The following is a 27502-nucleotide window of genomic DNA, read 5'->3' as shown; positions in this document are numbered from 1 at the left end:
GTACCACCATGCCCAGCCTAATTTTTTTTTTTTTGGTACCAAGGATTGAACTTAGGGGCTCTCAGTCACTGAGCCACATGCCCAGTCCTATTTTGTATTTTATTTAGAGACAGTGCCTTACTGTTGCTAGGGCTGGATTTGAATTTGCGATCCTCCTGTCTTAGTCTCCTGAGCCATTGGGATTACAGATATGCGCCACTGCACCTGGCCTAATTTTGTTTTAACGAGAATTTGGGACTAGGGGTCTGATACCTCCTGGGGACCCAAGTGAAGGAGACAGACTGACCATGTGAAGTTTGGCTGAAGACTCTCAGGCCCAGGGAAACTTAGAAACCAAAAATGCAAACAGATGAACCTCAGCTCACTGAGGTTTCAGCCCTCCTGGTTCCCAATACTAGGGGAGAAAGGGAATCTATTTATGGCAAATGATTCTGGATTAGTAAATTCTGATCAAGAGGCCAAAAGAGTTAAGAGCCTGTAAAAAGGCTTCCATTCCAACCACCCCACACCATGACTGTATGAACCAGTTTTATTACTCCACTGCCCGGGTGCACCCTGGTCATGCTCTTTTCACACCTGCTTTTCAGACCAAGGCAAGGTGCCAGCTCAGCAAATAGGAAAGTTGTTCTGCAAAACAACTGCCAGCTAAAGGCATCACCACCACTGCAGAAGGAAGCAGGTCACCAGGGGAGCATGGGCAGCACAGGACAATGACTTCTGGGACCAGGAAACTCTCTCTGATAAGGCCAGACCATGCTACTGTCCTTGGGAGATGACACTCTTCCTCTCAGAGGGTGGGTCACTCCTTCAAACCCATCCATGTCAAAGACAAAATGCTCCATTATTCCAGCTTCTGGATTCAGCAATGAAACATCAAAAGTGCTCTGACCAAAGCCCCAGCATGAGCACGCCTTTATCCTTCCTGGTAGAGCAGGGGAGGATGGAGACACATGGAAGACTGGCCAGCCCCACTGTTAAACAAAGTCCCGACTAGAACTCGGGAGCGAGGGGCAGAAGGCCCAGCTGCAGGCACACACAGTCACTGTTTTCTTGGAAGCAGCTCCTCCAGCTCCTTCGGTCCAGGCGGGCAGCCGGTGCCCCTCACTGCATGCCGAACCACTGCTCCTGGTCGGCCCACTGGGCTGCCTCACTGTCGCTGCCCTCTAGGTCCCCCTCTTCCCCACTTCCTTCCATGTCATCCACATCTTCCTCCTGAGTTGCATCTGTGGGACTCTCCTCCTTCTCCATCTTCTGCATTCCCTCTAGAGACTTCTGGTCATTGGGGTCCAAACTAGGGGACAACAAAACAAAGGAGAGGCCTGAATCTCTGCCTTCTTTCAGCAGAATGACTCGTCACCTAGCTGGCTGGGAGGTGAAATGAGCAGAACAACTGCCAGAACCTGATGTCTCCCTCCCAACAACCCGGGGTCCTGAGGCTGGCTTCCAAAACCAGAAGTGAAAAAAGGGAAAATCTTTTCCTAATTTTTGGAATTCTCAAAAGATTTTGATTTTTCTCCACAAGTTTCTTAAACTTTTTCATACCTATCCCCCTAGCATTCTGCCAGAGGAGGCTATCAGACACAGCAATGAAAAAGTGGCAAACATTAACAGAAAATCTCAATGTAATTTCTTAAAAGTAGGGGGTTTTTGAGTTGCAGGGTTACAGAGTTATTCTTCTGTGAGAACAACTGATCTGTTCTCTTATGACACAGTGACATATCAGCATTGCAGTTGTCAAGTAAAAACACTGTGGCACGCCATGAATAGATGTCAAGCTCCTAAGATTAGACCTCAGGACCAAGGCTACCTCTACCCAGGCATGTGCATATCGCAGCCAAGAATTTACATGTGCCAAACCCCCAAAGTGCAAAGCCTCTAGAACATTCATTTATTTGACTTCTAGGGAATGTTTCCTCTTGACTTTGTAACCATCACCAGCCTAGCCAATTCACCTCTAATCAAAGTCTGGCTTTGTTGTTTTTTTTTTTCATTTGCTTTTAAGCTTCCAAAAAGCAGCTAAAACAAATGTTGGAATCCCATTTCTATTTACATAAATGCAGGCTGATTTCTAACATCTCTTCTCTGAAACCTTCAATGCTCCTGCCCTCTGGCCTCCACCCAACCTTCTATAGACTGCTAGGAAAGCATGAGTGGTGATATCACCAGTGTGCACATGAGGAGAGAGTCCGGAATTAAGCAATCCCAGTGGTCACTGGCCAGGCACACAAGTGCTGTTCAACTGTCCTCTGCATGAGGGAATGGATGTATGTGACCAGACTCAATTACAGACATTCCCTCACTGTGACCCTGCGGACACACAGACTCCCTCAAATAAATCACATCAGTGATTTCTCCCTCAAAGAAATCACATCAGTGACCACTATTTATTTATTATTTACTATGTGCCAGGCACAGTGCCAAGAGCTTTACCTGGAATAATCATTTAATCCTCATTTAATACCCAATAAGGTAGAGAAAAGGACATGTTAGTTACTTACCCAAGATGACAGTGGTGAAGAAGCATTCAAGTTCTTGACTATTAAAGCAGGTAGGAACATGGGAAAGTACTTTGATTGGAAAATGCAGAATATAAAATATATTCTAGGTATAAGAACAGATGCCACAGTGGTATGGGCTCTTTAATGTTGTTAATATACTTTAAGAAAAGTTTTTCACAAGGGTTGAATTCACAAATTTAACTCTTCTGCCATTACAATTATTATTCTGCTTTCCACTGTGGGCAGTGTGTTTGTCTTTCTAGAACTCCAGCTACACAGTTCCCTGCCTTTCCTCCCCTTTTCGTTACCTGCCCTGCCAGAGGCTGAGTGCCTACCTGAGCGCTATACTGTACTGGTCCATTGCTTCCTGATACTCATTGACAGCTACAAGGAAATCTCCTAGGATCCGATGCAGGACACAGTCACTCTGATTAGCCAGTGCATTCCTCAGCAAGGCAATTCCATCTTCATATTTCTGTTCTCTACCTGAAAAGAAAAAGAGCCTAGCTGTCTTCATCAAAAATTTTGAAAATACTTCCAGCTCTACTCTATACACGTAACCACAACCATCAGAATCTGATAGTTTCTTTGTAGCCATCCTCAGAATTTCTAACAGTGTGACACAAACTGAGAGCAAATGCAACTGAATTCCTATTTCATTAGGAAATTTGTGGCTTGGGTTCTGATTTTTTTTTTTTTTTTTTTAAAAGAGAGAGTGAGAGAGGGGGGAGAGAGAGAGAATTTTTAATATTTATTTTTTAGTTTCCGGCGGGCACAACATCTTTGTTGGTATGTGGTGCTGAGGATCGAACCCGGGCCGCACGCATGCCAGCCGAGCACGCTACCACTTGAGCCACATCCCCAGCCCTGGGTTCTGATTTTTCAAATGTACTCTTGACCTTAATCCAAATAAAAAACCAAGCTGCTTTTTATTTTGATTTGCTAGATTGACCCAAATCCAGGAGTCATCATAAATCAGGACAAAAGACATACCCCCATTTCTCACCATGTGATGCCTTACTGCTATCTCAGGACTCTGCCAGCAAGAAAGCCAATGAACCCAAATCAACATTTTCATTTAAAAAAAAAAAAAATTCTCATAAGAGAATCCACATAGCTCAAAAACAATTCAAACTGGGCTGGGGATGCGGCTCACGCGGTAGCGCGCTCGCCTGGCATGCATGTGGCTGGGTTCGATCCTCAGCACCACATACAAAGATGTTGTGATGGGGCTGGGGATGTGGCTCAAGCGGTAGCGCGCTCGCCTAGCATGCGTGCGGCCCGGGTTCGATCCTCAGCAGCACCACATACCAACAAAGATGTTGTGTCCGCCGAGAACTAAGAAAAATAAATAAATAAATGTTAAAACTCTCTCTCTCTCTCTCTCTCTCTCTCTCTCTCTCTGTCCCCCTCTCTCACTCTCTCTTTAAAAAAAAAAAAAAAAAAAAAAAAAAAAAAAAAAAAAAGATGTTGTGACCGCCAAATAGTAAAAAAATAAATATTAAAAAAAAAATTCTCTCTCTTTCTCTCAAAAAAAAAAAAAAAAAAAAAATCAAACTAAAACCAGCCCAAATTAGCTCAGGACAACTAAAATCAGATGAAAGCAAGCTGAACAGGTACTAACCAATTTAGACCATTCAAGCCAAATCATTTGGTTGTGTGCTAAACCAATTCAAGCAGCCTCAGACCTGCTGCAAAAGGCATACACACCTATCTGGTCATCCGTAACCAGCTGGGAATGGAGGGTGCAACTAACACTTGGTTTTATAGAAGTGAATGTTGAGGGGCTGAATGTTGAGGCTCAGTGGTGGAGCACTTGCCTTGTATGTGAGAGGCACTGGGTTTGATCCTCAGCACCACATAAAAATAAAATAAAGGTATTGTGTCCACCTAAAACTTTTTTTTTTTTTTTAGAAAAAGAGAGAGAGAGAGAGAGAGAGAGAGAGAGAGAGAGAGAGAGAGAATTTTTTAAAAATATTTTTTATTTTTTAGCAGACACAACATCTTTGTTTGTATGTGGTGCTGAGGATCGAACCCGGGCCAAACGCATGCCAGGCGAGCGCACTACCACTTGAGCCACATCCCCAACCCCCACCTAAAACTTAAAAAAAAAAAAAAAAAAAAAAAAAGGAAATAAATGTTGAATGGGCAAAATAGAAGACATACTTACTAAGTAGTTCTGCTTTTTTCACCACAGCTTTAATGTAATCCGGCCTTTGGGTCAGGGCTTTATCTAACAAAGTTTTGGCTTTCTCCTGTGTCACTGGGTCTTCTAGACAAACGGTGGCTAAAAGGGTAAGGGTCTGTGCATTTGCGCCTAGAGTTTTGTAAACATTGTTAGCCATTACCATTGCTTCTCGAATACTGTTAGAGGTTAAGTAACATTCGATGAGACCTTAAAAAATAAAACACACAAAGAAGTTCAATCATGAGATCTTAAAAAATAAAACACACAAAGAAGTTCAATCATATTACCTTAAAAAATAAAACACACAAAGAAGTTCAATAAGCCAAACTTCCATTCTGACAGTGTTCCAAATGGCAAACCTTCCAAGTTTTAGACAAAGGGCAGGCCTGCAGAAAACTGATGGTGAGATTAGACTGGAGGATGTGCTGATGGAATAGCTAAGGAGCACTCTAACCAGAGCACTTGATAGATGTGGAAAAAGCCTGCCCTGAAAATGCACCTTCAGTTAGTGAAAGAAACAAGCATGCATAAGGAAACTGCAGCGTGTGGGCAGAACATCTGAACACTGAAGAACAAATGTGACACTAATCATTACTCTGTTGTGTGGCCAGAAGATTAAAGTAGTGAGAGATAATGTTTCCAATGAAACTCAAGGTTCTACTGCCTTAAGCCATTACTCTCTGGCTATGTTCAATCACCTGCAGACCTATATTTAAGAGGGAGGGTAAAAAGTGAATGTCCTATTTTATCAATTAAAGAACCTACTATCAAGCCACATGGGGAAAAAGGCAGACTCTGACTTGAAACACAGAAGTTATCTCCAAAGGCAATTGCTGAGGGCCTTCTCACATTAGGTGGAAAACATTTAATCAGACAGATCCAATATACTAAGATTGGCAGCTCCTTTCTCTTTTCACACCCACAGCGATGCCCTATGGAGCCACTTCAAGAAAATTCAACTCTTTGTGCCAAGAAGTTGAGAACAGGGGAAGAACTTTTTGGCACAAAGCACTCATCAAAAACAGAAAAACAGCTTAAACCCCAAACCCACACAATCACTGGCAGATTTTCTCCGAAAACTCCTCCACCCTAGCAGCATTTATAACATTCGTGCACACTCTTCCACACATTATGGTTACTTAACCAGAAATTACCTAACTCTAAAGGGCAACATGTTAGGTTCCAAATACAGCTGTTTGCAACTACTTACTGAGTATTGAAACTTCAGAAGGAAATGGAAAGAGCCAGGTCTAGTGGTACATGCTTATAAATCCCAACTACTCAGGAGACTGAGGCTGAAGGATTTCAAGTTGGAGGCAGCTTGAGCCAACAAGACCCTATCTCAAGGGCTGGGGATGTGGCTCAAGCAGTAGCACACTTGCCTGGCATGTGTGCGGCCCAGGTTCGATCCTCAGCACCACATACAAACAAAGATGTTATGTCCGCCGATAATTAAAAAATAAATATTAAACTTCATTTCTCTCTCTAAAAAAAAAAAGAAAAAGAAAAAAGAAAAAAAAACCCTATCTCAAAAATAAAAATGGCTAGGAATGTAACTCAGTGGTACAGCACTGGCCTAAAATGCCTGAGAGGCCCTTTATTCAATCCCAGCCCTGGTGGGGGGGTGGGGGGGGATGCACCTCACTAATCAAGGGCATGCACCAGCAAAGGGAGAAAGCTCCACTGGAGATGGCCAGAAGGCATAACCAGTTACCAAGATCCAAATCTTCCAAAGAGTAGCCTGAGAAGCCTCACTGGCCCTCTGGGGAAATCTGATGCCCCCAGATGCTCTAACTAGCTCCATCCAGGCACTGGGGTACTGGGATAATCCAAAGGCATTCCTGTACTTGGACAAAACAGGGGTGCTGCAGAAAGGAGCTGGTGTGACCAATACAGCTTAGAGGGAAGTTATAGTTTCAGGTTTAAGAATTTAATCTGGGGCTGCGGATGTGGCTCAAGCGGTAGCACCCTCGCCTGGCATACGTGCAGCCCGGATTCGATCCTCAGGACCACATACAAACAAAGATGTTGTGTCCACTGAAAACTAAAAAATAAATATTAAAAAATTCTCTCTCTCTCTTAAAAAAAAAAAAGAATTTAATCTGAAAACAGAGACTTGGTTTTCTGCAGTTTCTTTAAGAACAAAGGCAATTTCCATTCCCCCAACACATTTACAATAAGCATAGCTCTCTGGCTATATAAGCAGATTTGTTCTTTCCTCCAACTTTCAAATTTGAACTCATCTTCCTGTTAAGATCAAATCACTCCTAGACTCCTAGGTTTATTTTTAAATTCTTACAAAAATATGTTTTAGAGGAACTGCATCTTGTAAGATCTATTTTAACGTCTGTGACTGAGTCACCAAATGTTGCTGAGGCTGGCACAGTTTCTTTGAGCTCCTAGGGTCAGTTCACATGAACTTAAAACATTATATAACAACAACAAAAAAGCTGAACCCCAATCAGGCCCACTCTGAAGGTCACAATGGACAACTAGTTCCCACAGCCAACATTGTCTCATGGATATGGTGTTACTCTATCAGTAACATCTGTGGACCATGATAAGGTAAGATGACTATGAAAATAAAGACATAACTGAGCAATTTAGCATAGGGCCTGGCAGAGATTCTCATTAATGACTGGGCTACATCTGAAGGGGGAAAAAAAGGACAAAAATCTATCCCAAGTATCCCCTCACCAAAAACCAGAAAAAAAGACAGAGAGATGGGGCTGGGTTTGTGGCTCAGAGCTATAGCGCTTGCCTAGAATGTGTGAGGCACTGGGTTCAATCCCCAGCACCACATAAAAACACTAAACAGGGGGCTGGGGTTATGGCTCAGTGGCAGAGCGCTTATCTAGCATGTGCAAGGCCCTGGGTTCGATCCTCAGCACCACATAAAAATAAATAAATAAAACAAAGATATTGTGTCCAATTACAACTAAAAAATAAATATTAAAAACAACAACAACAACAACAACAACAAAAAAAACCCAACACTAAACGGGTTGGGTATATGGCTCAGTTGGTAGAATGCTTGTCTTGCATGTACAAAGCCCCAGCACCACAAACAAACAAACAAACTAAACAGAATAAAGGCATTATATCCATCTAAAATTAAAAATATATTAAAATAAAAAGGTGGGGAGAATTCATTCTAGAAAATGCAGGGTGAAAAACCCAGTGACACCCCTAATTAATGTAAAATGCCTAATGCATGATTCCCAAATCTGTCTGCACATTAATACCACCTGGGATCTTCAAAAAATACCATCAGCTAATTCACAGCCCATGTTCTCATCTATATTGGAGTGACCTGGCAGCTTGATTTTTAAAAGATTCCTCAGATGACTCTAATACATAAGAGTTTAGAACTGTGGGCCTGATGAAACCTTCCACCTGAGTGCAGCTGCCATGGCTTCGAATCCCCACTAGTCATGATGATCTTACCTTCGTAACAATCTAAGCGACAAGGTGAGAGCCGTATGGCCTCCCGAAAATGGATTATTGCTTCTTGGACTCTGCCCATGTTCCTAAGTGCTGCTCCTTTAAGTAGCAAAGCTTGCACACTGTTACTATTCAGCTGAATGGCCTTGGCTCCCAAGTAGAGGGCTCGGGAGTAGCGTTTGCTATAGAAGCTATGACACCTGGAGGAAAAAAAAACACCAGAAATTACCTGAGAGGGACCATAAAGAAGTTTCATGCACAAATCAGAAGGAAGGCCCTATATATGATTCTCATTATAAACTACACTTATAGTTATAAGCTATGATATTAGTGAAAACAAAAAAATATATATATATATAGATTTATATTTTTTATTTAATATTTAATTTCTTATTTATTTTTAAGGGGGAAAAGCTCAACAAGGAAGGAAAAAAACAGAAAAGAATCTGATGATCCGGATTCCTGTTATGAGCTGAAAGACATTCAGAGAATCTGTAAAGCCAGGTAAATAACAATACAGGTTTTATTTATTTACTTTTTTTGTAGGGAGCAGTGCTGGGGATTGAACCCAGGGCCTCAAACTTGCTAGAGAAGCACTCTACCACTGAGCTACATTCCCAACCATGAGGTAAATAACAATGGAGGTCATCCTGAGTAAAGCCCAGGACTAAAACATGAGACATTCTCTGTGTCATTTAATGCTTACCCCTAGAAGTAGGGTAGGAAGTTATTAGCCCATTTTCCAACTGAGGGGAAAAAAAAACCCAGAGAGGTCAATATGCATCTAAAATCACATGTCACAGGCCAGGGATGAAACTCAGTGGTAGAGTACTTGCCTAGCACACCATAGATTTAGGTTCAATCCTTATATATCACAAAACAAAATCAAATGTCATGATTTGATTCAAGCCTGATTATCTCCCTTCTCCTCTTTGTTTTTGGTGATAACTGGGGATTAAATCCAGGAACTTTACATGCTAGGCACTGAGCTATACCCCAGCCCTTTTTATTTTTTATTTTGTTCTTGGAATCCTCCTACCTCAGCCTCTTGAGTCCCAGGATTACTAGGCATATGTCACTGGGGACAGCCTGATTATCTCTTAAACTAGTGCTTTCAATTCATATACCTACAATCTCTTTAAAGAATCTACTGAAAACCAGGGAGAAAAGGGAATGCACAAACATACCCAGAGACCACCCAGGGTTCTGCATGCTGATCAGAAATATTGAAAAGACGGCAGCCAAGATTCTCCACATCCTCTAGCCGCCCTTCTCGTGCCAGGAGGTAGCCATATACATCCATCCCTAAAAAAGGAGGACAGGATGAGAAGAGGCCCTTTAATCTAATCAAAGAAGTCATTAAAAAGGAGTAGGATCTAACAAGCAGACCCACACTGAGGTTCCAGCTGCTCTAGGGTCTGAGCTCTTTCCATCATCATGGACTCCTCCACAACCACTTCCCTACAAAATGACTATTAAAAAGGAAAACTCACCCAAAATAAAAAAGGCAAAGAAGCAGAAAGATATATCTCACAATTTGAAAACCTGTTATTTTCAGGGACTGTTTATCCCTATTTCTGTGGTGTGATATACAGCTCTCCTAATGAATAACCAGAAAGGGCCCAAAAAAGGCATCAAATAAATGCTTCCTCCGAGCTCTACTATGCTGAAAAAGTCAGTCTCACAAAAAGTTGGCCTACTCCAGAAAAAGCTTGTAGTTCATTCTAGAATGCAGTTCATTAAAGATCCCCACCCCTCCTTACTCCTGTATCATTGTGCTCCCCTGATCCCACTTCGTTCTCACTCGAAGTCTATAAAAAAGGGCCCAGACTTGCTGTCACCCATACCCATCTCTTGCCACCATTCTTCTGTTATCCCTTCAGATTCCCATTAAAATTTCCTTTCAAGCCAAAATTATAGCAATACTTCTTCTGGCTCAAAGTCTTGGGTTTATGCTTCTGACTCTAAGCTGCCAACTACTGCCAGATTAATTTTTCTAAAGCCCATTTTCATCACGGGCATAGGCAGATTAGAGAACAGGAATAAACACCAGGCAGGAGGGAGGCTTAGACAAACAAATTCATCCTTCTGTATCTGTTCCCTCATCTGCTTGCTTGTGAAAATTCCCCTCCCTCCTCTTATTAAGAGTTTGCCATACTGGCCAGGCACAGTGGCACACGCCTGAAATCAGCTGCTTGGGATGCTAAAAGAGAAGGATCACAAGTCCAAGGCCAGCCTCAGCAACTTGGTGATAGTGAGACTGTCTCAAAAAAAAAGGTGGGAGAGGCAGGGATAGGGATGCAGCCTCAGTGGTAAAATACTCCTGGGAGAAAAAAAAAAAAAAGTTTGTAAGGCTGCTTATTGTTACAAGGCATATTTTTTTAATGGTCTCTCTGGGGCCTTACAAACAGACGTCAGCCTATCTAGCTGATCATATTTCTCACTATTCCTGAGCACCCACTCACTGCCAGTCACCTGACAGCCAGTTTTTCAAAGGCCTGATGCCTCCTTCCGTCAGCTGAAATCTTCTTTCAGATCAATGGTTTTCCTATTGTCTGCTCCTAATCCTTCTCTTACTCTCTTTTAATTATGCTACAGAAACAGTACAACTAAATTCCCTAACATGATATTATGGTTCTTGGGATGCCATCCAAATCAAGCACATCATAAATTTATAATTCATAAGAAAGAGCTATGACTCTCTCCAAAAGGGGGGGAAAAAAGCCAAGTAAAGTCTGTGAGGAGACTGTACTTGAATTCAAGCAAAAATAACTGCTTAAAATGAATCACCAAAATGTTAAAAAGATGTGCCAAGAACTTAAAAAATAAATAAAGAGTAAAAGACCGATGTAATAAGCCTCAAAAAAATTTTCCCTGAAAAACAGTACCTGTTCATGCCACGTTTCTTGCCTATCTTCTGATCTGCCCCTCTATAGACACTCTCGTCTTGCCCCAAGAATTACTCACCTTTTATCAGATAAGGATCCAGCATTTGTGCCTGTTCAAACTTGAGGACAGAGTTTTTATTGTCTCCAACTCTGAAGTACAGATCTGCCAAGCTTCCTAGTAGGTCCACATTATCTCGCAATAAGGACTTTTTCTCCAATGAACTTAAAAGATATTAAACAGTGAATCTTACAATTAGACCCTTAATTGCTTAATCAGGGGAACTGGCATAGAGACACTACTTTTTTTTCTGTATGCAAGAAAGCTTTCATAAAACTTTGAATATACACAATAAAGCAGACACTACTCACTACCTAGAAAGAAATTCCTTGTTGCAGTTTTTCAATGGACAACATACACTACATGGATCTGAATGCAATGTCATTCACAAGTGACAGCTATTTATTACTCAACTGGATGGCTTTGCATAATACAAAAACTCCCATCTCTTGTTCTTGGACTATATCCAAATAGAAGGAAAAGCCCAGTCCTAAGGGGACAATCTATGTTAGATGCTGCAATAAACCATGCTTCCAGGGAGATCAAAAAGGTTTTCTTCTAGGTTTAAGCATGACACAAAATGGCAGTTTGCTCTTTACCTTTGCATATAGATCTGAACTTAGTCCAACTGCACATTTTTATAGGTTTCCAACAGGGACTATTTTATTTCCAACTAACAAAGCCCAAGGACAACTGCTACAAACCAAGAAATAAGCACTTCATTTTTCTGTTTTACTAATTTAAACACATCAGACTTCCAGATGAGGAAAGGCCTCATGAACAGGGAATTAATGCTGTGGTTCTTACCAGATGGTATTGATTGCTCTTGAGTTGTCACCAGTGTGCACAAAAGCATATGCTTTGATCCACACAGAGAGCCAGTCCAAGTTAGGCACAGTTTGGATCACATTCATAGTCATTGATGCTACCTCTGCACCTTTTACAGAAAGGGATAGCAAACCTAATCCAGCAGAAAACAGGAAAAAAGTGGTGAGGCAATGCCCTCTTCCACAGTGCAAGAAACAGTCTACAACTTCCCTACACTGGAAGCACCCCTTCCCTATCTAATAAAGATACACAAGGGGGCCAGAGTTGCAGCTCAGTGGTAGAGCGCTTGCCTAGCATGAATGAGGCACTGGGTTCGTTCCCTGGCATCACATAAAAATAAACAAATAAAATAAAGGTATTGTGTCCATCTAAAACTAAAAAAAAAAAAAAAAAAAAATACTCTAGGGGCTGGAGGTGTAACTCAGTGGTAGAGTGCTTGTCTAGTACAAGCAAGGTCCTGGATTAGACCTCCAGCACTAAAAAACAAAACAAAACAAAAAAACAACATAACAATAACAACAACAAAAAAAAACACATATGACAGAAATACAATAACTTATTATTTTTGGTGCTGGGGCTCAAACCCAAGGCCTTGAGCATGTTAAGCATGTGCTTTACAACTGAGCTACATCCCTAGCCCCAGAAGATTGCTTAATATTTCTTGACAGAAGCAGGGCATGGCACACATCTGGGAGACTGAGGCAGGAGAATCGCAAGCTCAAGACCAGCCCTAGGAACTTAGTAAGACCCTATCTCAAAATAAATAAACAAATAATTTTTTTTCCTTGATTGAATATGCGATGATGTAGGGAATTTTTTAAAAACTATTCTGCCAGGCATGGTGACTTATACCTGATCCCACTAACTAGGGAGTCTGACCCAGGAGGATTACAAGTTATCATAAGCAGGCCAAACCTCACTAAGATAGTGAGACCCTGTCTTAAAAAATTTAAAAAAAGGAGGGTTAGAGTTGTGGCTTAGTGACAAGAGTGCTTGCCTAGTGAGGCACTGGGTTCCATTCTCAGCACTGCATATAAATAAATGAATAAAATAAAGGTTTATCAACATCTTTAAAAAATTAAAAAAAAAAAGACAGAGACTATATAGATCAGTAGTACAGTGTCACTGAGTTCAACCCCAGTATCATTAAAAACAAACAAACAAAAACTATTCTAACATATCGGGAACCACTATCTTTGACAGTTGACACTCCAGGAAAACAGGCAGAAAATTAACTGTACCTAGAATGGCATCAAGAGCTAATGGGCACTGCCGAAGTACTTCCTTATAGCTGGTGACTGAAGGGCGCTCCTGACCAGCCTTCCTGTACAGGTTTGCCAGCATCATGTTTATCTGTATAATCAAAAATAAAGAATAATAAGATAATATTGTATTGCAAAAAAAATCTCACCATCAAAAAGTTCTGATTTTATTACTAGCTACTACTCTACTTTTTACTGGAAAATCTACCCAGAGATCTGTGCAAAGAAAGAAAGACCAATCCTGGGTTGGGTTGTAGCTCAATGCTAGAGTGCCTGCCTTGCACACGTGAGGCCCTGGGTTTGATCCTGAGCACCATGTAAAAATAAAGATGTTGTGTCCATCTACAACTAAAAAAATAATAAAAAAAAATACCAACCCTATTCTTCAAAGCAAAGAATAAATTACATTACTATCCTTGCTTTTTCTAAGTCCTCCCATTCCTAAAAGGAAAAAGTCACATTACCCTCTCATTTACCTAACTAAAACGTCCAGTAATATCTGGACCAAAGATGCTGCCTCTAGAAATGGAAATGACATTCATTTGATAAACTCCAAAATTCTAGTTACCTTAATTCATTCTTGAACTATCCAAGAAGTGTTTACATTCAAATACTTTAAATTCAATTAATACTGAGACATAAGAAAGCAAAGAACTCTTGGCATAACTAGTTAAAAAGGATCAGATAAATTTTTCCCCAAAAGGAAATGACAGATACAGAGGTAAAATACTTGGCTTCTTTTTGACAATTACACTAGTGACTAGAATCTGGCCTTTCTAACAAAGCTTTTACCCTTAAATACTGACTTGCCAAAATCATGTTACAAAAATTCAACTCAAACTGACCTATAGAAATTACCATGATCTAGTGAATAGCTACACTATTTAAATCCAGTGCAGACATCTGCATTTTAACACAATTTAAATAAGTAACTAAGTAAAGCTTTCTTAGCGAAATCCTTCCTGAGAACACAACAAAGAAAATCTAAAAGTGACAAACAATGTGGAAATTACAGGAAAGGGATAAATGATCTTAATAGTACAAAGAAAAAACCCACTGTTTCAATTTAAACACAACACTGTGTTGGGCAGATCATTAACCTAAGGAAGCAGTCAATGTGAAGACAGACACAAGAAAAAAGTCAATCCCCAATATCTTCAATTATCTGTGACTTGGCATGCCAGGTATTTACTCAAAAGTACTCTGAAGAACATCTGTTTCAATTACAGACCTACAATGTATAAAACATCCCAGAATAGTATGAATCCACACTAATCCAAATGATGAAATAATAAAACACTCGAAATAAAATTATTTTTTATTTGGCTTCAGATATTTCATTTTAGGCTATTTTGAATATGCAAAGGAAGGTACTTAAAGGAAAACTCCAGTATTAGTGCCAATACTTCAAAAGAATAAAAGGTTAAATTTAAGATTCTTCCTTGACTGCTTGATATTAACAAACTGATGAGCCATTTGTCTCAACAAATATCAAAATTTCCTTTAAACTACTTAACTGTCACTCAAAAGAACAAGTTTTAAGTGCTACTGAGAGGAAAAGTCAATTTTTAAAACGGGTCCTTACTTGGGAAAACAGTAAAGACACATTCCACCAGTTCTAAACCCAAGTAGTCATTATTTCCTAAAAATTGAGGAATTGTGTATTGGTATGCTTACTCTTAAAAGTTGAAGATTTGCCAAGATAGAATAATCTAACACTGGAATTTTCCTTTAAGTGTGAGGGAATGTGTGGTGGTGTTTACCATACATTAACAGATGTTCATTTAGACGTATTTTGACTCACTTCCTTGTCCTTTACACAGACTGAGGAGCCAGTTAACTCCCTAACGGACAAGAAAGAAAAACTGTAAATATCATAGGTTTATTTTTGAGGCACATGTTTGCTTGCTCCTGGCTACAAGAGCTCTACTGTACTCCTAACAAATAGACTCCTCTAGACCCTCTTAAAATAATAATTGCAAACATCAAGCATTGGATGCCATAAAGTCAAATTTCTTTGCCATTACTGATTTCCAAAAACGTCCCCAAACACCAAGTCAATAAGGAGATTACAATGCATTTCTGTTAAGGAATAATGTCGTTCAAAGTTTATAATCAAAATAGCTTCTTCCAAAAGGCCTTGAGTACAGCAGCAGACGCTTCCTCATACATGCAAGAAATTAATTCTCAGGTAGGAAAAAACTCACAAATACTAGAATGAAATTTAATATATACCATCCAAACCTATTAAGAGACAAATTGGTCCATAATACACTTCTAAGTATTTGGATTTCTTTTTTTTTTTTTTTTTGTATTGAATTGAACCCAGGGATACTTTACCACTGAGCTACATCCCTGGCCCTCTTTGAGACAGGATCTCACTAAGTTGCCAAGGATCTTCCTAAGTTGCTGAGGCTGATCTAGAACTTGTGATTCTCCTGCCTTATACTCCAGAGTCACCAGGATTACACGCAGACAACATTACACCCAGCTACTTCCAAGTTGTTCAGGATTTTTTGTTTGTTTTTGTTTTTTTAAATTTTTAGTTGTAGATGGACACAATACTTTATATTTATTTTTATGTGGTTCTGAAGATCAAACCCAGCACCTCACACATGCCAGGCAAGCGCTCTGCCACTGAGCCACAACCCCATCTATTTATTTATTTTTTATAGTCCTGAGGATTAAACCCTGTGCTTCACACTTGCTAAGTGAGCACTCTACCACTGAGCCACAACCCCAGCCCCATGAGAAAATATCTTAATTTTAAAACAGATTGGGGATGCAGATCAGTGGTATGGTGTTTGCCTATTATGTGTGAGGCCCTAGAGTATGATCCCTAATATGTAAAACTAAATAAATAAAATTCAGAAAAATAAAGCTGGGAATGGAGTTCAGTGGTAGAACACAAGCTTAGCATGCTCGAGGCCCTGGGTTTAAAACCCAGCAACAAAAAACAACAAATAAACAAAAAACCTCCAGAAATAACCAATTTAAAATAGTAAATAATCTTTAATGTCAGGAGAAACTTAAACATGTTCTCATCAAGTTGGGTTGTCTGGAAAATGCAGCAACATTTAAGATGTACTAATTTAACTACACCAGGTTTCTACTGTTTAGATTCCTGGTCTTCAGGTGCAGGAGGATGTGCAGACTTTTCTTTTTGGTGGTGGTGATACTGGAGATTGAACCCAGGGGAGTTCTCATCACTGAGTTACAACTCCAGGCTTTCAGTGCTTTTTAATTTTGAGAAACGGTCTTCGTAAGTTGCTGAAGCTGGCCTCAAACTTGCCACCCTTCTGCCTCAGCTTCCAAAGCAGCTGGGACTACAGGCCTAGGCCACTGTGCCTAGCTGTACACAGAATACTTATTAAATTCCTCATTGTTAAACACAAATTGCACAAAAAATTTTTTCAATTAAGTAAGGACAGGTGATAACCTGGGATATTAAATTCTAGCCAGATATGGTGGCACACGCCCATAATTTCAGAGACTTAGGAGGCTGAGGCAAGAGGATCACAAGTTCTAAGCCCATCTCAGCAATTCAGTGAGATCTTTTCTCAAAATGAAAAATAACAACAGTTGAGAATATAGCTCAGTGGCAAAGTGCTCCTGGGTTCAATCCCCAGTACCAAACAAAAAAATTCTGACATGAATTAACTACTCAGAGCAAGGATTCACACTGTTCTTCTAAAGGGGGTTTCAAAAAATTTGATAAAGACACCCAATATTCTCTACATAACACTAATTTTTTAAATATTTATTTTTTAATTGTAGTTGGATACAATAACTTTATTTTATTTATTTTTATGTGGTACTGAGGATAGAACCCAGGGCCTCGCACATGCTAGGCGAGTGCTCTACCGTTGAGCTACAACCCCAGCCCAACAGAACAGTATTTTTAGTTAAGCCAGGTGTGGTGATGCATACCTGTAATGCCAGCGGCTCAGGAGGCTGAGGCAGGAGGATCGCAAGTTTAAAGTCAATCTCAGCAAAAGCGAGGTGCTAAGTAACTCAGTGAAACCCTGTCTCTAAATAAAATACAAAATAGGGCTGGGAATGTGGCTCAGTGGTCAAGTGTCCCTGAGTTCAATTCTTGGCTACCCATCCCCCACCCCAAAAAATGTATTTTTAAGGCTGGCATTGTAGCTCAGTGGTGGAATGCTTGTTTCATATGCATGAAGCCCTGGGTTCAATCCTCAGCACCACATAAAGATGTATCCATCTACAATTAAAAAAAAATTTTTTTAAATGTATTTTTAGGGCTGGAGATGTAGCTAAATGGTAGAGCACTTGTCTTATATGCACAAAGCATTGGTTTATGGCTTTATCATCACATTATGGTGTGATGGCACATGCCTGTAATCCCAGCAACTTGGGAGGCTAAGGCAGGAGGGCTGCAAGTTCAACACAAGCAACTTAGCAAGATGCTGTCTCAAATTAAAAAATAAAAATAAAAAGGGATGGGGATGTGGCTAAGTGGTCAAGTGCCCCTGGGTTCAATCCCTAGTACCAAAAAAAAAAAAGGTATTTTTATATACGTGAACTCAATTCACAATTCAGTTGTCACAAAAATTAACAGATTTTTATTATCCTATTTTATAAATAAGGTTTTTTTCTTTTTTTTTTTTTTTTTTTTTTTTTTTTTTTTTTTTTTTTTTTTTTTTTTTAAAGAGTGAGAGGGGAGAGAGAAAGAGAGAGAGAGAGAGAGAGAGAGAGAGAGAGAGAGAGAGAGAGAGAGAGAGAGAATTTTTAATCTTTATTTTTTAGTTCTCAGCGGACACAACATCTTTGTTGGTATGTGGTGCTGAGGATCGAACCCGGGCCGCACGCATGCCAGGCGAGCGCGCTACCGCTTGAGCCACATCCCCAGCCCCAAAATAAGGTTTAAAAAAAAAAAAGACCAGAGATTGTTAATTTGCCCAACCTTAAATTGTATGTAACTCACATGTACCCTAGATGCAAAAAGACACCATATCTCTGACTTCAGCTAAAGGTACACTCTTCACTATAACATGGTGCCAAATCAAACACAAACATATATTCCACACTTATGTACAATTTGAAAATGAAAGAATAAAATCATTCCCACTATCAAATGGATACATCTATGGAATACAAAAAATGAAGTTCTAAAAAAAGTGGTTTTGCCACCTGGAAGCATTTTGCAAATCATTCTTCCCCACAGAAACAAATACCAAAGAATATATACTCATAACATTGTCCAGCTGTTATTACTCATCAGCTGAATTTTCAGGTCTCTTAAGAAGGTCATTCACCTCTAAATCTCTACAGAGATTAACAGCGGAAGAAAGTGAGACAACTATGAGTACAATGTTCAGACGGCCTTCCTAAAGAACAGAGAAAACATGGAAGAGAAGGGAGGGCTGCAGAGGAAGAATCACGTAACAATCTGCTAATTGAACTTACTTTGGGAGTTCTTTGTCTTGAAGGAATCCCATCAAGTATAGCAATGGCATCTTTGTCTTGTTTTAGCATTGTATAACATTCAGCCATTTTATATTTCACTTCAATTTCAGATGGAAGACACTAGGAGACAATGAAAAACCAATTCTTGAAAATATGGTCTCAAGCCAGGTGCAGCAACACACACTTATAATTGCAGCAACTTGGGAGGCTGAGGGAAGAGGATCACAAGTTTCAGGAAAGCCTCAGCAAATTAGCAAGATTCTGTATCAAAATTAAAAAAAAAAAAAAAAGGCAAAGGTCTGGGGATGTAGCTCAGTGGTAAAGCATCCCCGGATTCAATCACCAAGGACAAAAAAAGAAAAAAAGTTAGTGACTGCCAGGGGGCTGGGGACTGGGGCTGGGGAGAAGGGAAAAATGTGAGAATGTAGAATGAATGCCAAAAGGCATGAGCTTTCTTTCTATAGTGATGAAAATGTCTGGAGTTAGATAGTACTTATACTAAAACTCACTGAATTGTATACATTAAAAAGGATGAAATAACAGCATGTGAGTTATATCTTAATTTTTAAAAACTTCCATGAAGATTCAATGTATTAAGTTATATGAAAAGTGAAAGTTTAGCATAGCCTGTGATCCCAGGCACTTAGGCGGGGGAAGCAGAAAAGATCACAAGTTTGAGAACAGCCTGGGCAACTGAGTATGAAAACAAAGGGGAAGGGAGAGGAGGGGTGAGAATGAATGGAGGCCTAGGAGAGGTGGCTCAGTGGCAGAGTGCTTGCTTAGCATACATGAAGTACTGTATTCAATCACCAGTACCAACAAAAAACAGCAACAAGCCAGGCATGGTGGTTCATGTCTGTAATCTCAGCAACTCAGGAGGCTGAGGTAAGAGTACTGCAAGTTCAAGATGAGCCTCAGAAACTTAGCGAGGCCCTAAGCAATTCAGCAAGACCTTGTCTCAAAAAAAAAAAAATAAATAAAATAAAATAAAAAAGGGCTGGGGATGTTGCTCAGTGGTAAAGTGCCCCTGCAATCTCTAGTATACACGAACACAAAAGAGGTTTAGCATCATACTTGGCAAATGGAATACTCTACATATTAACTATTTTTATGAATGATTCTATCTGGGGAATATACATGACTTCCATTTAGTGTCAGAAAATAAAAGAAAATCCTGCAATCAGCTCATCATTAATAATAGAAAGCAAAGATTTTACATAAAGATAAATAAAACCAGATGAAGGGGCTGGGGTTGTGGTTCAGTGGTAGAGCACTCGCCTAGCACATGGGGTGCCCTGGGTTTGATCCTCAGCACCACATAAAAACAAACAAAATAAAGGTATTATGTACAACGAAAAAATAAATATTTCAAAAAAAAAAAGATGAAGCTGAACAGGTTAAAAAAATTAATTTTTCTTTCTAATGTGAAAAAATTGAAAGCAGAAAAACTGTGACTGATAATTTCACTTATAATTCACCTAACATTTTATGTATACTAAGAAATTTAAAAACAGATTCAAACTAAAAAGCAAAATGTCAAAAAGAAAAAAAAAAGAACTGTGTCACATTAGATTGGGTAGGGAGAAGTGATGGGAGGAGAGGGGAGGGGAGAGGAAGGGGGGAAAGGAAGGACAGCAGAATAAAATAGACATTATTACTGCTGTATGTATATACGTGACTGCATGACCAATGTGATTCTGCAACCTGTACACTCAGAAAAATGAGAAATTATATCCCATCTGATTCAAATGTATGATATGTCAAGATCATTGTACTGTCATGTATAACTAATTAAAATAATAAAACAAAAAAATGAAAAAAAATAATAAAGTTAGGCATAATTTCACCTTTTTAAAAAAAGCAAAATGTTTCCTAGTTTTCCACTTAAATTTATTTCCTTCATACACAAAATATTTTCAAGCTCATTATCCACATATATTTGAAAACATATATCAGGATGTATTTATGTATCTCTAAATTCTCACCTTCAAATAAAAATAGTATTGACATATTGCTTCAAACCTTATTTTACTAGTACATAGTCATTTTCAAATCAGCACATATACTTTAACCTCATTTGTCTTTTTTCAATAATTCATCACATTCTACTTCATGAAATCTGAACCTGCTTATAAGCACTTTTGTTTCTAGTTTCTTCTTATAAACAATACTGCATCCCCGAAAACCTTTTGTGAATTTGTTATTAGGATTAATCCTGGTAATGGAATAATATGGTCAAATGGTGAAGACACTGCAATTTTATTGCTTAAATTTATTTAACTATCAAGCAACCAAAACTGCCAGAAATTTTTAAATTCTTTCCCATAAATTTCACTGTGTTCTCACACAGGCCTAACAACTGAATGACATTTTACAAGCTGCATTTTCATTAAAATCACAAAACACCTTACATTTTAAGCTCTGTTTCTATAAAAGGGAAGAATGATGCATAACTTTGTTTATGCGGTTTACATTTTAGATTCATCCACAAGAATTTTGCTCTTGTCCTTTAATGCTTGGTTGGGTAGGTTCCTACATCTAAGTAGTTTTTCATCTTTGTCTCGCTGTTCAGTTTCCTTTTGAATTACTTTTTATTTTATCATCTTCTTCATCTAGTCAGTCATCTTCTGAATTACCTGTCTTGGGGCTGACAGTGCAGCTCAGTGGCAGACAATATGCTTAGCATACATGAGGTGTCAGGTTCAATTCCCAGCACAGCCCCCTTCCCCAACCCTGGAAAAACAAAGAAAAAACTCACAACTCTATCTTAAATTACCTGACTTTGTGGAGTAGAAGCAGAATTTCCAGTTGAAGGTCTCACTTTTGAAGTTTTACTTAGAGCTTTCTTTTGCTGTAAAGCCATAGCATACTTACTTACAGCATTCCGATATTCCTTATCATGAAAGAGAGAATCCGAATGATACACCAAAAGCTGATACTTCTGAGATGGGGAGAATAACTCACTAGAAAACAAAGAAAGTACACCCCCTACGTGGGTTATTTTGAAATATTAGAAAGAGCACCTTAGTGTTCATATAAGTCTAGCACAAAGCTTTGAATAATGGCAGTTTAAAAAATTTTAATACACCTTAAGGGCTTGTCCCTAAACTGAGAGGCATGAGAAGTAAACTCTATGTTACTATAACCATCATATCTAGGATACCGCCTTAAATTGCTGGGGTTTTTTTGTTTTGTTTTGTTTTAGAGAGAGAGAGAGAATTTTTTTTAATATTTATTTTTCAGCTTTCGGTGGACACAACATCTTTGTTTGTATGTGGTGCTGAGGATCGAACCCGGGCCACATGCATGCCAGGCGAGCGTGCTACCACTTGAGCCACATTCCCAGCCCTAAATTGCTGTTTTAATGTAACTAAAATTATTCTTTATTTAATATAAATGCAATGATTTCTATAAAAACCGAATACAGATATACCAAAAAAAAAAAACGTATCTTTTCCACCCCTTTTTTGCTCCAAACCCTTTTAACAGGCTGATATATATTCATCCACAAGCTCCTAACATCAAGTTTTAAGGATAATACTAACAAAGGAGAGCAATCACAATGACAACTAATACTACCAAAGAAGGGCTGAAGACCTGGAAAAGAGAAACTTCACCCCTTCTTCCTAGGAAGGGGATGAATAAAGAGAATTGGACCTCAAAACTCTTGAAATACTGAAGAAAATATCAGTCTGAGAATAGAATGAAACAGCCAATGGGACAGAGTGGGACAGAACAAGGACTATGTTTAATAAAGTCTTTTTATTTATTTATTTATTTTTTAAAGGTGGACACAGTATCTTTGTTTTTATGTAGTGCTGAGAATCGAATCCAGTGCCTCATGCATGTTAGGTGAGCGTGCTACCACTTGAGCCACATCCCCAGCCCCAAAGTCTTTTTAATTTTACATGCAAAAAGTAAACTTTTAAGACTTTGGGTGTAGCTCACTGGTAAAGCATTTGCCTAGCATGTGTGAGGTTCTAGGTTTGATCCCTAACACCACAGAACAAATAAATTAAAAAGAAGAGTAAACTTTACTTACACTAGAAGCATCCTTTTTTTTTTCTCTCTCTCTCTCTCTCTTTTTGCACGATACTGGGGATTGAATCCAGACACATTCTACCACTGACGTACACCCCAGTCCTTTTTACTTTTTGACCCAGGGTCTAAGTTGCCCAGGCTGGCCCCAAACTTTGAATCTTCTTGCCTCAGCCTCCTGAGCTTCTGGGATTACTGGCATGAGCCACCATCCCTGCTCAATAGAAGCATTCTTATCTCCTTAAGTCTCAGGAATTTAAAGACAATTAAAGGAACTGGTGTGTTTCAAAACTATTTCTTTAACCTTCAATATGTTCACAAGTATTATAACTGTCTGGCTACCATTCTCTTGCTTTTTATAGTGCTGAGGATCAAATGAACCCAGGACCTCTTTATGTCAGGCAAGCAGTAGCTGCACCCCTAACCCCAACCTCCTTTTTTGGGGAGGGTGGGGAGTGGATTTTGAACCCCAGAGCACTTAACCACTGAGCCACATTCCCAGCGTCCCCTTTTTAAATATTTTTTAGTTGTCAATTAATCTTTTATTTATTTTTATGCAGTGCTGAGGATTGAACCCAGGGACTCATGCATGCTGGCAAGCGCTTTACCACTGATCCACAACCCCAGCCCCCTCAGCCCTTTTTTGTATTTTATTTAAACAGTGTCTCACTGAGTTGCTCAGGGCCTTGCTAAGTTGCTGAGGCTGGCTTTGAACTCAGGATTCTCCCGACTCCTTACACTCCTCCTTCTCAAGATAAATTTATACTTTTGTGTGTGTATGTGTGTGTGTGTGGTGCTGGGAATTGAACCCAGGGCCTTGTGCATGCAAAGCAAGCACTCTACAATTAAGCTATATCCTCAGCCCAAATTTACACCCTTTTGAGAGATAAAAGCCATAATTGCTTAAAATGAAAGGACAGAGTCAAAGAACTTTGTATACAGTTAATATGCCAACAAACCAAGGTATATCAAGAACAGGTACCAGAGGATGGGGCTGTGGCTCAGTGGTGGAGCGCTTGCCTAACCATGTGTGAGGCACTGGGTTTGATCCTCAGCACCACATAAAAAATAAAATAAAGGTATTATATCAAAACTACAACTGAAAAATGTTTTTTAAAAAAAGAACAGGTATTGGGCTGGGGATGTGGCTCAAGCAGTAGCGCGCTCGCCTGACATGCGTGCGGCCCGGGTTCGATCCTCAGCACCACATACAAAGATGTTGTGTCCGCAAAAAATTAAAAAATAAACATTAAAAAATTCTCTCTCTCACACTCTCTCTTTAAAAAAAAAAAAAAAAAAGAACAGATATCATAGATTAGTGACTGCCAGGGTAAAACGGATGGGGGAATGATTGCTAAGAGATTTCTTTTGGAGATGATAAAATGTTTGGAATTAGTGGCTCAACACTATGAATACCCTAAAACCCCAAAGAACTGTTTTTTGTGTGTTTTTTGTTTTGTTTTTTAGTATTTTGTTTTTCAGTTGTAGTTGGACACAATACTTTTTTTATGTGGTGCAGAGGATCGATCCCAGCACCCCACATGTGCTAGGCAAGCACTTTACCGCTGAGCCACAACCTCAGTCCCCAGAACTGTTCTCTTCAAAATGATTAATTCTATGATATGTGGATTAGAACTTTGAAAAAAAAAGGGGGGGGAGGTACTGGAGATATAGTTCACTGGTAGAGTGCTTGCCTAGCATGCACAAGGCCTGGAGATTCCCAACAATGCCCCTGTCCCCCCCACCCCCGAAAAAGGATAGCAGGCTAAACACTAGATACAAAGTTATAAGGAAAACTCAAGGAGGACTGGAGTTATAGCTCAGGAGAGTGTTTGCCTAGCACGTGTGAGGCAGTGGGTTCAATCCTCAGCATCACATTAAAATAAAGGTGCTGTGACCATCTACTATATATACGTATTTATATATGAAAGAAAATTCAAAGAGTAAAACGGATAGTTCAGATGACTTAAGAGCTTTTCCAACACCCAGATTCAATGTATACAATGAGCAATAACTATTTTTTTGTATTCAGTGATAATCATTTGATAAATATTACTACATCCACAGGAAGCATTCAGATACTTACATAACACACTTGCCTATTACACACTTACACATACACACACACACACAATCTCTGGAATGATACATGGAAAACCTAATAGTTGTTGCCTCTGGAGAAGAAAAACGGTGGCAGGGAGGTTCAAGACTCAGAGATTGATCTGCACACAAATTCTCTACTGATTAATTTTTTTTCAGTGTATGTACTGCCTATTCAATGAATTTCAAAATATAATAATGATAAAAGATCAGAACTTAAACATTTGCTGAAACTAAGAACTGCCAATCTAACCTAATGCGAAAAAGCTCAGGCTAACTAAACTTAATCTAGCCAAATCACCAAACTGCTTCAAACTATCCTGTCACATCATCAATAACTAAGAGTAATGTAAAGTGTGTTAATCCCCAATAGTGGAAACTTGATGCTCTGAGAAATCACTCAAGTAAAAAGTCTCCAGAATAAACACAGAAGGCAAGAGAGGCCTTCTGTTCCTCACTGTCAACACTAAGTGGATGGCCATAAAGGATGATTTTACCACTGAGGCCCAAAGTGCACTAGTGGAAGTGAAATAGGGCCCATCCACTGCACTGCAAGCACTTTACAGCCCTTTCCTCTCTGACCTGGACCACCTTCTAGAACAGGCCAAACACAAAAGGGTGCAGAGTCGATTTCATTATAATGCTATAAGGAGGCAGCAGACTGTGGGGGTCAGAATGGAGACTTCTGTACCTACTAGATGTGTGAACTTGATCAAAGTACTTCACTTCCCTATCTCCATATGCATGTCTTTAGCACATCAGCACAGAGCTATGGCATGGGCCCTGTGCTTCTTCAAAATAGGGCAACTATACTTTTGGGGTCAGAGTGGCTAAGAGGGTACCTGAGCTGAAACCTAAAAAAGGAGGCAGCCCTGAGGTGAGGATTCCAAACAGCAAGTACAAGAGCCCGACTTGAGAGCCTACTTGTGCGGTCCAGCACCAGAAAACAGAGCCCAGGAGGCCAGGGCACTGGGGAAGAGATGGGATGGGGAAGGCAGCTGGCTGGGAGCAATAAGGGGCGGAAGCTCAAGGATGAACCCTGTGCTTCACCTAAAACTTAATACACGGCAGCGAAAAAGGAAGGGGAGCGAAAAAGGAAGGGGACGCTGCTCTCACAGCTCCCAAGTCCTTAAAATTAGGCGCCACTCCCTTTGCCCCATCAACGAAACCTCCCGTTTCCAAGGTTAAGAGAGCGGGCCCTGGGGGGGAAATGCCCATCTCAGATGTAGGACAAGGACATAAAAACCAGGGCACTGGGTCAGAGCGGCAGCGAGCGAAAACCCGTTCTTGGGAAGGAGCCGGGAGGGGAAGATTCAGCCCAGCGATGTGACAATCGCTTTATCCTGCAACAGACGCCTCAGGAAACCCTTCGCTCCCAACTGTGGGAAAGCACCGCCAGCGTGGACCTCGGCCTCCCCCTTCCATTCTCTGGAGCCAGCGCTCGCCACAACCTCAGCGGAAGCGCACCGCGGCGCCGGCCCCCGGGACACTACTCGCGTTCCCGCGTCGGCTGTCAGCGGAAGCCGCGGCTGACCGAGGATCCGCGGCCACTCCTTCCCGCCAGAATACCGCCTCGGCCCCGGCTCCCAAACCGCCGCAGCTCTCCTCAGCCCAGGCCGCTCCCCGCCTCAACTCACGGGTTGTTATTACTCATTGTAAGTAGCAAGCTGCTGAGAAGCCGCACGTTGGAGTGCAGCCCCGCGGCCGCCATGTCCCGCACATGGTCTATCACATTCATTCTGCCCGGCAAAACCGCAGGTAGTTGCGGCTGTGGCGGCGCGAAAAGCCGGCAGACAATTTTTCCTTTTCGAAGACTCCAAAATGGCGGCGCCGCCGGGGTCCATCGGGTCCACACGCGGCACCGCCCCCAAGGAAATAGGTAACTGCGGAGGTGCCTGAGTAAAAAGCATGCTACTCCCAGGACCTGGGGGGTAGGAGGGTTCGTTGTTTTTACGCAAAATTACATCATCGTCCTAAACTGCAAACTTTGCGGTGGGCGTACAATGGGACGAAAGGCACCTCAGTAAGGATATTGAAGTGAGTCTGGGGGAGTCTGTGTATCTCCGAAATTTAAAATATATTGGCATTTATCATAATAAATGCAAATGGAGTGCGGGAAAACTTTGGAATAGGCGCCAAGGGCGGACCTAACTGCTTTTGCAGTCGCGCGTGCGCACCAGCAGAAGGCGCCACACCCCCTCCGCCCGCCACACCCCCGAGACTTTTGTGTGTCTGACAGTTTCAGGCTTCTCGCCTTGAATCCAGAGCCAGGTACCCGGTGAAATGACTCACTGGATTAGTGTGAATAAAATATAGGCCCAAGCATGAGTTGGTAGCCCTTTTAACCAGAGTTTGTCTCGTACAGTTAACATTTCACAAAAAGTTTTGCACTAGTGATTGCATCGGATGCTCATAAACAAGCCACAGAGTTGAAACAGACAATTCCCTCTTCGCAGATGAAGAAACCGAAGACGCCTGCATGAATTTTGGGCTAAGGTTTGTTAAATGGTTGGACTTGGAGTGAGATGTTCTGACTTCAGATTCTTAAATTACACAGTAGCTAAACCTACTGCATGGAAAACTCAAGTGTATATAAGGACCAAGTAGGTAATTGAATGAGGCCCCTTATTTCAATTTTTTAAAAATCGGAATTTTTTTCACTATTGCTACCTGCGTTCAACTATAATGGTTTGTCACCCATTTCTTGAAAGAAACACATATCTTAGTCTATATTTCATTTGATTCCAAAGAAACAAGTGCAAAGAAAC

At 40.4% G+C, this 27502-nt stretch overlaps 1 protein-coding gene across 6 annotated transcripts; it reads right to left on the bottom strand.

Annotated features, from left to right (window-relative positions):
- Positions 1–511: 511 nt before the first annotated feature.
- Positions 512–26591, bottom strand: Anapc7 (anaphase promoting complex subunit 7). 6 transcript variants are annotated; one of them, XM_078039183.1, is made up of 13 exons: positions 26372–26590; positions 21373–21559; positions 18597–18716; positions 17097–17197; positions 14971–15010; positions 13146–13257; positions 11884–12037; positions 11098–11240; positions 9318–9435; positions 8134–8330; positions 4669–4893; positions 2834–2984; positions 512–1291 (listed from the first exon to the last, which is right to left on the bottom strand). In XM_078039183.1, the coding sequence occupies exons 1-13, from the start codon at positions 26470–26472 to the stop codon at positions 1102–1104; spliced, it is 1839 nt and encodes a 612-aa protein (XP_077895309.1). In that variant the 5' UTR covers positions 26473–26590; the 3' UTR covers positions 512–1101. The 6 variants fall into 6 exon arrangements, with proteins under 6 accessions (XP_077895309.1, XP_077895310.1, XP_005329667.2 ...); XM_078039184.1 differs by having other exon boundaries at positions 21373–21584; positions 26372–26511; XM_005329610.5 differs by lacking the exons at positions 14971–15010; positions 17097–17197 and having other exon boundaries at positions 26372–26543.
- Between the last annotated feature and the right edge of the window lie 911 nt (positions 26592–27502).

This window comes from Ictidomys tridecemlineatus, chromosome 2 (genome assembly GCF_052094955.1).
Source record: "Ictidomys tridecemlineatus isolate mIctTri1 chromosome 2, mIctTri1.hap1, whole genome shotgun sequence".
Lineage (NCBI taxonomy): Eukaryota > Metazoa > Chordata > Mammalia > Rodentia > Sciuridae > Ictidomys > Ictidomys tridecemlineatus.
The sequence above is the reverse complement of the archived record's forward strand: the minus strand, read 5'-3'. Positions and strand labels throughout refer to the sequence as shown.